General features: G+C 38.4%; 1 protein-coding gene across 1 annotated transcript; it reads left to right on the forward strand.

The window, feature by feature from the left end:
- The first annotated feature begins 24 nt into the window (after positions 1–24).
- On the forward strand, positions 25–8,071 carry LOC104491769 (exosome complex exonuclease RRP44-like). The gene is made up of 6 exons (XM_010134237.1): positions 25–178; positions 1,755–1,969; positions 3,073–3,241; positions 3,648–3,806; positions 4,204–4,326; positions 7,973–8,071. The coding sequence occupies exons 1-6, from the start codon at positions 35–37 to the stop codon at positions 8,069–8,071; spliced, it is 909 nt and encodes a 302-aa protein (XP_010132539.1). The 5' UTR covers positions 25–34.
- Positions 8,072–12,418: the final 4,347 nt, after the last annotated feature.

Raw genomic sequence — 12,418 nt, forward strand, 5'->3', positions numbered from 1 at the left:
TAAAATATTTTATGTCAATAGAGAAACAAATTCCATGGTTGAAGAGTTTATGTTGCTTGCCAATATTTCTGTAGCACAAAAAATTTATGATGAGTTCCCAGAGTTTGCCTTGCTCAGGAAACATCCTGCTCCTCCCCCATCCAATTATGACATCCTTGTGAAGGCTGCAAAGTCCAAGGCAAGTTTTTACTGTGCTAATTAATTGAGTTAGTTATATAAAGCTGTGTTTTCTCTCTGTTTGGCCACTTGCCCAAGAATAAGGCTTGGAAAGTAGTATTCTGAAGGTGTATCAGCTACACTTGCAAATTGCTGGAACTTATAGCAAGATAAACATACCTGTAGATGAAAGGAAGAATCTTGTGCTTTTTAAACCCTTTCTTAGGTAAAGAAAGCAAATCACTCTTTAAGTCTTTTGTATTGTAATTCTTGTGTGCTGTGAATGTTTCTCCTCTCTGAGCCACATCTGATTCTGGAGCCAATTTTTGGTTTCAGATCACGTACATCATTGATTTACTTAAAAATTGGTCAGTCACATCAGATAACACTTCTTTTTCCAAGCCAGGAAGTAAGAAAACCTGTCCGTTTGTGTCTGTAGTTTCCATCCTGTCCTTAGATCAGCTAGAGGTTAATTTAGCCTGGAACAAGTCTGATTTAATTAACAAGTCTGAACTGAAAAACAGCTTTTCCAGTTTCAGGATCTTTTGTTTGAGCTAAACTTTTAACTTTCTGGACTTTGTGATGTGCATTCGTATTTCCTTTCCCTTCAACTCTTCCCCTTCCCCACGACCTTTTCTTTTCCTAGGAGCAGGAGAGAAACTCCCAGGTTCTATCAGTGTTAGATTAATAGATGAGCCCAGCCTGTTTCATTTTCCACTGCTGTAAAACTGAAATAACGATAATGATTCTATTTGTACTCTGAAAAATATTTTTGAAGTATTGTTTTATTTGGAAAGCGAAATTCCTGTGCGTAGCCAAAACATTCTTTTAATAAACCAGTGTCTTTTCAATACTCTGACAGAACTGTCACAGTTAGGTATTAATATGGTATATTTTTGTTATCCTTCCTTTAATAAATATGCTGTGATTTTACCTTAATAGAGGCATAATTTGATCTCTAGATCATACGTTGTCAGTGTTGTACATGAAGGAAAAGAACATTCAACTGATCTTGTGATGAAACTTACTTTGTGTGACTGGAAATTAATACATTATTTGTTTTCAGGCTACCTGAATTTTTATCAGGCAACACTGGCAAATGGGGAACAAAATGTCATACAGTACCAGTTTTAGAAATCACTTTCCTAAGTTTAAGTTCTAATAATTTTGTGGAGGAAGTACAAGGTTGATGACTGCTTATATTGTGCTTGGATGAGAATCTTTGAGCAGCATAAGTACTTCTTTTTTCTTTATAGCTATCCCTCCTGATTTAATCAATAAAGTGATGGAAAAATCAAGCCTAAGGGAATAAACTTTTTAATATTAGCATGAAGCATTTCTTAGTTCTGACTAAGAAGCTCTGAATTCCTAGGCTACTGATTTTTGTGTAGAGTACTGGTAATAATAAGGGAGGGAGCTGCGCATCGGTGGATTTTTCTTTTGTAATAGTGTCATTCCGATTGGTTACTAATTAGGTGTGATACCTGTGCCAGTTGCTAAGATTAGCATGGATGTAGCTGTTTACTTTTCTGTGTATACTCTGTTAATATTTGCTAGTAACACCTGACCTTTTTTTATTTTTTCTTCCCTCCTTCCAGAATTTGGAAATTAAGACAGATTCAGCAAAGGCTTTAGCTGAATCATTAGACAAAGCTGAATCTCCTGCGTTCCCTTATGTAAATACACTGTTGCGAATTTTGGCCACTCGCTGCATGATGCAAGCTGTTTATTTCTGCTCTGGAATGGATAATGACTTTCATCACTATGGTTTAGCCTCACCTATTTATACCCACTTTACTTCACCTATTAGAAGGTACTTTTATTTTACGGAAGTTTCAGAGAACAAAAGGAAGTGATTTTATTTGTGAAGAAATTCTATTCTAAATTGTGGTGTTCATTTAAAATAAAGCACTCTTTCTGTTTAGCTTTAGATTTCAATTGAAACAGCAGTGTCTTTACATGGTGACCTGTCTTCATGTGAGCTTCCAGGCTCACTGTCTATGAATGCTAAGGTCTAACAATTCTTTTTTTTTTTAAGAAAAAAGACTCATAAGATAAATCCATACCTAATGCATATCTCTGGCACAGAAATGCACTTCAAGATGAGTTAGCATTATATAAGTCAAACAGAGACTGAGGCAGAGTTTGACCAGTCATTTTTCAGGTGGGAACTGTGTTTAGATTTCAAGGAGACTGTATTGTACGTATTAAAAACATGGGTAATTTGAAACATGCTACTGTCGTTGGATTGTAATGAAATTGCACATCTTGGAAAATGAGAGGGTTTTTTTTCCTTTTAACCAAGAAGGATCTAAGTTTTGAGGAAAATAATTGTCATATTTTGCTCCTTAGAGACATTTCAGGTGAGATCTCTTAAAGGTGGCTTACAATTCCCATGCACTTGTGGAGCTTCTGGGAGTCCTAGTAGTAAATTTTAGTTGCTGATAGGTGTGTTAAAAATCTCCTGGCTGAATTTCTTATAAAACTTATGTACCAGGAAGTTCAAGTGTGATCATGCTTTGCAGATTAATGGCATTGAAATGCCTTCTACACTAAATTTGTCTAGTTCATTGGAAAGGGAAGAGCTAGTGTCCTAAGCTGCAGTGGTGAATCATTCTGTAGTCCAAAACCAGAACATTGTTTCTATTTTGTAAACGTTCAACAGTACCAGCTCTATTGGTAAAATATAGTAAAGAATTCATCTTAGAAAACAGAATAGTTCGTTCTGGCTCTGCAGAGAGTATCTCTGGTCAGCAGAGAGAGTGATCTTGAATTAATACAGGGAGTTATCAGCAGACTGTCATTATTTCAAAAACTTTCTGATCTATAAGATTCATAAAAACAAAATTGCAAACCTTTTTTTTAAAGAAAAGTATGTTCTGATATGTCATTGATCATTTAATCTCATCTCTGCAGGTATGCTGACATTATAGTACATCGACTTTTGGCAGTGGCCATAGGAGCAGACAGTACTTACCCAGAACTTACAGATAAACATAAACTAGCAGATATGTGTAAAAATCTCAATTACCGACATAAAATGGCTCAATACGCTCAAAGAGCGTCTGTTGCATTCCATACACAAGTAAGTCGTTCTGAGGCGAGAGGCTTAACTATGGACAATTCATGTTGATTTTTACTGAAGGGAGGAACATCGAGCTGTGCTTTGCAGAGCAAAGCCAAGGAAGTTTGCAGGAATGATCAAGAATTAGGGCTGGTGCTTTGAGGAAAAGCTTCAGTGTGGCATTACTGGTTCTGAAAAACGTAGAATAGTGGCATCTTTGTACTCTGTGGGTTTATAAATATGATGAATGCTTAATACTACAGTAATGTTATAAAGTCTATGGGATTTTTTTAATGTGCTTTCAGTATATGGTGTGTAATCACCAAGTATAGATTTGTATTTGAATTTTTTTAAGCCAGTGTATTTGTAATCCAAAAGAGAATGTTCTAGTGCTTTTTCTTACTCATGTATTTTACTTTTGTTACAGCTGTTTTTCAAAAACAAAGGAGTAGTGAATGAAGAGGCATATATATTATTTGTAAGAAAAAATGCAATTGTGGTTCTGATTCCCAAGTATGGGTTAGAAGGAACAGTCTTCTTTGAAGAAAAAGGTAAACCAACGCCAAAACTGGATTACAACCATGAGGTATGTTTTGTAAGGTTTGTTCTTAAATACCTTAATATTTTGATCTGGTAAGTGAGCAGAATGACTAATATCTATTCTGGTTGATTTAGAAGGGTAAGAGAGGATTTTCTAAATGTTTTATGAATCTGTGGTAGTAATGCCATTATGATCTTTATATGTCTAAATAAACAGGTTCTGACAGGAATTGGTTTCTGTGAGAGATATGACTAATATCTGATTATCTGAGTAAATAGCACAAAAACGAATATACCAAGGTATTATGTCACTGAACGCTCAGGACAGTAATTTGTGTTCACTTTTATTGACATGTACTAGTAATAATTTCCTACAAAAATATTTATTTGTATAAAAGCATAAGACATTGTAAGCAGTATTTATACAAAATTTGACCTTTCAGGTTCCATCACTCACTGTGGAAGACACAACATTACGTGTATTTGATAAAGTTAAAGTGGACATTATGTTAGATGCTTCCAACATCCAACATCAGAAAATTCAGATGGTATTGGTAGAACCAAAGGTAAGACACAAGATTTATGAGTCATATAATCATATTACACTTCAGTCATCTTAAAAAATCAGCATAAAGTAAAATTGAAATTTCACCCAGAAAAAAAAAAAGAATCATTTAGCAGCAGATTGTAGCAGTTGCTTCCTATCTACTCTCAATAAAACAAAGTTCTGCTTTCACTGGCTGTTGAAAAGAATAAAGAGCTCTAAATTAAATTTCCCTTCTGGGCCCATCAGGGATATTTCCAGTGATGGGAAAGATGATGATTTGCTGAAGTAATATCTTCAGAATTTCGCGGTTCTGTAATCAAATCTCCCTTCTGAAAATCTGCCAAAACTCAGTAGGATCTTCTTTCTGCTTCAGTAAATTATGGTGTAACTGTGATGGGTGGCTCAGAAGGAAACTCTCTGTAATCTCCGGCTGTAAATGGCAGTCCTTTCATACAGCTTCCGTAATACAAAAATTCACTCTTGATAATGTTGTAAGAAATGTAATGTCCTAATAACTGTGTCTCTGCTCTTAAGGATTATCAATTCTAGCTTCCTAATGCATCTGGAACGCTGGGGTTTTCACCTGGTGTCACACCTCAGACCCACTGAGTATTTTGCATGCCATTATGAGATTGTGTACACTGATTAAGTTACACGTGACTTTTTCAGTAAACAGATGGTTGTGAAAATTGAGTATCTGTAATTATGAAGGAGAAAGAAAACCCAAAGTTGTTTATACCGTCAAACATTATTATTTATTTTTTCTAAGAAATTGTCTGTTTCCAAACACATGTAAATATTCTGATCTTTGCGCTGTTGTATCAGCTTGAGTTGAAGGCGCTCCTCGTGATTTTAAAAAGGAGGAGGAGGTAAATGAAATGTGTAGTAGAAACAAAACTTGGGTCCTGCCGTGCACTCACATGCTGGGCTGCCCCCTTGCACTCACCAACTGGCATTAGTCAGGGCTGCTGTTGAGGGCATAACTCAGGAAGGCTCCTATTGCAATGACTCCAGTCCCCAAGGGACACGCTGTTGAAAATCAGGCTAATGCCGTCTTGATTCCACCCCCTTCCCTTCTACGACTTGTGCTAATTTCTGTGAAGGTCCTTGCTCTGCAATGGAGCTGATCTATAATTTTAGCTTGTCCCTTGATACAGGAATGGCCATACTGGTTAATCCAAAATACTCTGTCATCCTAAACATCAGTTACTAGTCCTCCTTCTTGGTAAGGGATGGGTATAGGAGTAAGATGCACATACACAGATCATTCCCTTTGTGTCCATTCAAACCTTCCAACAGTTTACAACTTCAATACTGTCTCACTCGGAGATACACATCTTTGTGTTCAGGAGGTGAGAGTCTTGTTCTGCAAATTTGTTTAATCACTTCCCAGCTGACACTTCTGACTCCCACAGTATCTTGTACAGTGGGGTCCACGTATGAAAAAGTAGCTAACCTTTTGTTTGTTTCAAGCACAATGTCTTAACACTGTTACTTGATGACATCCTGTATTTTCTACACTATGAAAAAGTCTTTTGTTACTATTAACCATTCCCATGCCACTCAATTCAATGTAGTTCTGCTATCAGCTATGTTTGCTCCCAGTTTTCTGGAAACTATTTCATATCTTTGATCTTCCTCATTGCCTTTATGTTTCTGTCATTGATTTATATGGGGTTTTGGTTTTTTTTTTTTGAGCTGGGAGGAACAGAAGCGCATGCAGGATTCTACAGGGTGCACACATTCAGATCAATCCATACGAGATCACATATGTCTGCAGATACATTCAGGATTTTGTGCGTTGAGTGGCGCTATGTGGGAACACTTTACATGATCTTTCACTCCATCTGGTACCAAGACCAGTTTTAAGCAATGACTTTATACACACCACTGATTGCAAGCTGGCAGTTTTAGGATTGCTTTTAGAACCCTTTGATCAACAGTGTCTGGTCCTGGCACTGTTACTACTCCTCTTACCTATTTTTTTCCTAAACTTTTTTTATGACAGTCATTTGTAACAGTTTTCTTGATGTTGGTCTTAATTTTCTTCAGTGCCTCAAACACACTTTGATTACCTGTTGGTGGAGGCTTTTATTATTGTTACCTGTTTTGATGGAGGAGCAGGGAAGAATCCCCTGCCTTCCACTTAATTAGAGAATTTATTACTGTTCCTCAGTCTTTTGGGCTTACCTGTGTATTTTAATTTAATTTTGCACTTCTTCATTTGCATAAGATTTTCACTTCTTAAAAGGATATCTGTTGACTTGTAATATTAATCACTCTACTGACTTCAACTGTTCTCTTGAAACTCCATTGATAAATGGTATATTCTTACTGCCAAGTCTTTTTGTTTTAAATTTCATCTCACTCTTGAAAGTATTTTACCTTTTTGCAACTCCCTTTAAAATCTTCATTAAATTCCTTATTTTTGCTCATGCACTTTAAGGTTTGGGATTTTTGCCTTCTACCATGGTGATGCAAGTACACTGAAATCAGCGTATGGTTCTGTGGGTAACCTCTTAAGCAGGTCCTCAGACCAGAGCTGCTTCTTCCTTTCTCTGACTAGTTGCTCCAAAAAACACCTAGAAACTGGGACTCAATCTTGAGCCTTCTTGTGACATTTGCTCGTTGGAGGTAATTCACTGTTACCATGTTATCTGTTCTCAGAGCATAGCTGATACTCCTTAGCATGTTATCATCGTTGCCACCCTAACTAGCTTACCCAAAGCATAGCCTTTAGCTTGCGGCAGTGTTTAATTCCAGCATAGATGCCTGTGTTACTCTAATACAATTAAATTACTTTTCTACTGGTATACGCTGTTGTTTCTTTCATAAAATTTATAACCTGGTATTAAAGTCTTAGTGATCAGATTCCTATCAGATTCCTTGCATCGAGCTTCTGAAGTGCCTGTTACATTCTCTAATCAGACGTGATGGTTTGGCCACAGACTCTAGAGCAGAGGGACATACACGTGTCTAGTCTGGGTCCAGTTTTTGTGAACCCTACTTAAATGAGAACTGCATTTCATCATAGTCTGCTTCACTCTCCTGTGCTTGTTTTCACGTTCTCAAAGCGTAGCACGCTTCTTGTTCTTGATGGCCTCTTTCCTTGAGGACAAGTCGTTCTCTGTAAGTGTACAGGCTTTTCTCTATCCTTGTTCTTCCTTCCTTTAGAAAAAGCACTTTCCATTTATTTCAAAACTGTTTCCAGTTTCTACCAAAGCTAAATACCATTTTGCTATTCAGTGTCCTGAGCCTGCCAGTGCCTCTACCTGACAGGAGCAGCACGTCAGAAAACACTGCAGTGGTGATTGTTTTAAAAGCAGATGACAATTTCTAGGTTAAGACCCCTGACTTCTCAGCAAACAACTGAGAAGGCAGCACACAGAATCTGGTGCAAAAGAACTGCTGGCAGTTTAGTCAGGAGAGGTGGTGCTGCTTCTGTCTATCTTTCTTAGCTTTTTTCAGCTCTTGCCTCAGCTGAGTGTTCCAACTGTGACCATCACACGATGCTAGACCCTCTTTTAGATGACTGCTAACACAATTTCAGATGTTGATACGGTGTTTGTAGAAGGTCTGTACAAGTAAACTGAAGTTATATCAGGGTAGTATAAGCTATGATTGAGTTAAAAATGTTCTGACTTCTAATTTTTTTCTTACTGTAGATCCTAGGAAATGATGTGCCTGCAAATCTGTCTACAGAGATAAACAGTAAGAATGAACCAGAGAGAAAGAAAAAAAAAGTTACAAAAATACCTGGATAGAGAAGTTCACAGCAGTCACACATGGATTATCTGTATTTACATATTTTTCCCCTATGGGCAAAATGTTAGAAAGATACTTAGTTTACTTTTAAAGACACATTTTAATAATTTGTAAAACTTTTTTTAAAAAAAAAAACTTTTTAAGAATATATGTATGCAGGAGGACAGTTTTAAAACCAGGTATGGCTACATCGTTGTTGTGTGGGTAAAAATAAATGTTTCTGTCAAGGGAAGGAGTAGTTGTATTTTTTAAAAAAGCCTTAAGGCACTTCAGCAGGCTGACAGAAGTCAAGTCTCTTCAGTGCCTTCTCTTTAGCACCTCAGAACTGAAGGAAATAACTGTGCTAGTTACTGGTCTGAAGTGCCACCAGCATTTACTCGTGAAAGACCAGCTCCACAGACTTGCATTTCCTTCTGGGAAAGTTCTCTCTCACACCAGCTGAGCTGCCTGTGTCTATGCACACGCTAGGCCGATGGAGAGGAACCACACCACAGAAGTTCATTAGTCTTTGTCCTCAGCCTTAAGGCGGTTTAAAATCATTGCCTGGCCTCTGATGAGCTGCCTTAAAAAAAGTATGGAAACCATTAGTTGTGTTTGTGTTATGCAAAATTCCACAAGTTAAGATCAAGTCTTGCAGTGATCATTCTAGCTTGTACTGCTAAGATGCTGGCAAGTTAAAAATCTCAAAAAAAAACCCCAAAACCAAACATTTTGTGCCTTGAACAGCATTGTTACAGTCAAGCTACAACACACAGGGAAAAACTGTTTGGGATGTCTTTTTGTTTTGGAGGGAGCTAGGGCAGAAGGGAAAGCAACCATGCAGTCACCCAAGGTAGCAAAGAAGAGGGTGGAAAGAGATGCAGGTACAGCCATTGCCCTTTGGCCCACAGTGAGCTGGCAGGCTGAGATCCTGCAATCCGCAGAGAGCACTGGTGGAACAGCTGGGCGGCAGAGGCCCATGCTGCAGAGAGATGGAGACCCATGATGCAGCTGGCAAATAATCCTGAAGACCATGACTCTTGAGGAAGACTGGTGCTGGGAGAACCAATACTGGCAGCAGACTTCCCTGCTAGCCTGACACATTCATGGAGGACTGTCTCCTGTTGGGGGAAACACCACGTTTCCCAAGGTGGCGCTGTGAGGAGTGCTTCCAGTGAACTGAGCCTGACCACCCTCTATCCTGTGCCTGCCTCCTGCACCAAGTGGTGGGCAGGAGGTAGCAATGCCAGGCCCAGGGAGAAGGGAAGGTGGGGGGAAGATGTATTTAAGATCTTGTTTTCACTGTTTTACTCCGATTCAGTTGGTGATGTGGTAGCCCTTTTGCTGGAGTCAGGTCTGGTTTTGCCCATGGCCATGAGGAGGGGTCAGCGAGTCCTTCCTTGTTCTGACCCTTAAGCTGTTTGGTGTATTCCCCCCTACTGGAGGGACAGACTCACTGCGTGGTGCTCAGTTGCCAGCCCAGCCTAAACCATTACAGAATCCTGCCACCGCTATTCTAAAAAGGCTTTGGAAAGTTGGTAAAATTTAGTTTCAAGGTGTGCAGAGCACTGGATTGGTAGCAGGTACTGCACTTTTAATGCAGCACCATATGTTACAGTAACTGAACCAACTTTTTACCTTTAAAAGCTTGCCAAGCTCCTTGCCTCATCTCCATCCTCACAAACACCACACCCGCACGCACCTGTGTTACAGGCAGCACTCAAAAGACAGAGGCTGCAAACTGTAGCCAAAAAAAAAATTACAAATTATCTAGGTATGAAAGAGATGTCTTTATTCCATTTGCCTACTCAATTTACAGTTACACATGTTAAAGAACTCTCATAAAAACTACTGAAATTAATGTAAACAGTGACCATTTTGTGCAACATGTGCCAATGCATTCAGTACAGCAAGAGAAACGGAACGGTCAAAGGATTTCCACGGTAATTTGCACAGTAGTTTTTCCTCTACAAAACAATTATACAAACATAATTAAAAATATGCACATTTTCATAAATTAAATAATTCCCATCTAATTGAAGACTGTAAAACAAGACAGGAAATACAGGCAATTTATTTGGGGGAATCCTTAATGCCTTCTCACATTCACCCATTTCTGCTGTTACTTCTCCCTTTGAGAAAACACACAGGGTGCAGTTAAATATTTTAGTGATTGCTTTTTTTATTTGTGAATATTCTGAAAGCCTCTAATCATCAAACACATCATTATAAAGAATAAAAAAAATTAAAAAATAAAACCAAATCTTTATATATATCATGCCAAACTGTTCAGAAACGGATCATGATTTGGACCACCCTGCTTCTCATCTTCCCCTTCACATTAACATTACTACTGTTTTTAGTAATCGCACTTGCAAAAGTCCTTCGTACAGTTTGGAAATCGGAAGTCAGCCTTGCAATTGATTACTGGTGGAATAATGCACAGAGAACACACAGGGTCATAAAAAAATCTCTGGCACATCGAGTCTTGCTTTTGAGCTACAAACCTTCTAAACTAAAGCTAAAAACATGTCAAAAGCCCCATTCAATAAATTCATCTTTCAGAAGTCTTAAATTCATTCTCTATTTTAACGGAATTCACTTCCTAAGAGTTACCAATTAGTGTATTTCCAGCTTTTAGTATGGCGTTGTTTCAAGATCATGGAACAGATAATTTTGGACATTCGATTCAGTTACTGTCAATCCAGTATGTGTTACAGAAATACCGATTAAATTGCTATGAAAGTAAAAAAATAATTCACGTCATGTCTGCTGGTTAGAAATCTAAAGGCATTTTTTTATTACTGTTTTTGCAATCTGAGAACTAAAACCAAATGCTGCTTTATTGAAGTTTCCCTTTTTCTTCAAATCTACTTTTCAGAAAGCCTTCACTGGTGAGTTATTCATGAAACCGTTTCAAGAACTGTTCTACAACGCGTGCAGACAAGCCTCAGGTCTAGCACACTGCTCTGTAACGCAGGTCTGCTCATGCCTCCTCTTTTGAGATTTTTAAAAAATGCTGTCAGTTGCCTTCAGACTTGGGTCTGACCAACTGTTTCAGGCTTAGTGTGCCAATAGCTACCCATCAGCCACGGGTCTGGTTGCTTTCGTACAAGCTTTGCTGTGGGACAGAACAGGAAGCAGAACTTCCATCCAGTAGTATGCTGGGACTGGATATCCTTGCTATGGAAAGAGAAAGGCTGCTTCACTGGAGCACGTATGAGAACGGCCTTCTCCTTTTGATTAAGCTAACGAAGGTTTACTTCAGAGATCTACAAACACAAAGCCCTGAAATCTCAAGTATTTCCCATCTCCATCCCATCTTCATCACTAGGACTACAGGATTACCACAGGTATTTTTTTTTCCCCATTCACATTTCTAAATTCCAGAAGGTTCTTTCAAAAACACCCAATCAAATTTAACCAAATCTGGTTTGATAGGCAAAGGGAGTTCCGTGCTTCCAGACCCTCCTCATTCCATTACTTTTGTTCATTGATGGTTTTCTTAAAATTATCAAGAGTTTGCTCGTATTAATACTTATCGCAAAAAGTGGCATGTGGAAGTTCATTCTATTTCTCAACATTCATCTAAATATTTTGGTAATTTCTATAGGCAACACACTAGTTTTGGGAATTAAATGTAAGAGGGAAGTTAAAGTGTCGTGGTTTACTTTAACAGAAGGAAGGGTCCACCACTCTGTTAACATAGTGAGACCAGTGAACCTTATTGCACCTTCCTGGGTTCCTTCAACAAGGTGCCGGAGCACCGATTTGGACACAAGTGTTCTTAGGTGACACTGGTGGAGTCAGGCGATCAACTTCAAGACTAGAACTAATACAACTACTAAAGTAACAACAGTGTCATTTCATTTTCAAGTAACCAGTAGTACATTTTGCTGAAGTATGTGGTAAAGCTGACGGATACGCAGTTTTCTGTCAAACCACAAAAAAACCTGTTCAAAAATATTGCTAAAAGGCTTCCTTCAACATGAAGCTTATTTTATTACTAAGAGAATTAAACTATTGTTTTTAATTGTGGAAAAGTATACAACTTCCACAACTAGAACGGAGGTCTCACGCAGCTGTTCACAAGGAAAACTTAATTAAAAGGACTAGCCTGGTGTTCAAATGAAAGCCCACATTTTTAGCAGTTTGCAGTCTGCTGTGAAACCTACACATATTCCAGGGACCCATTTCTGGAACACTCATTTTTATTCTTTCCTTGTGAAAGTCACAGCTGGGTTTCATCACCGTTCCTTTAGACTGACAGTGACAGACCCTCGCCCTTCCTCCGTTTCCCCAGCCCTGCCTCTCACCATCCCCAGCAATTCATTTCTGTCCAGCGACCTTTTCTTGATACCAGTGCT

This window comes from Buceros rhinoceros, unplaced genomic scaffold (assembly GCF_000710305.1).
Source record: "Buceros rhinoceros silvestris isolate BGI_N320 unplaced genomic scaffold, ASM71030v1 scaffold20044, whole genome shotgun sequence".
Classification (NCBI taxonomy): domain Eukaryota; kingdom Metazoa; phylum Chordata; class Aves; order Bucerotiformes; family Bucerotidae; genus Buceros; species Buceros rhinoceros.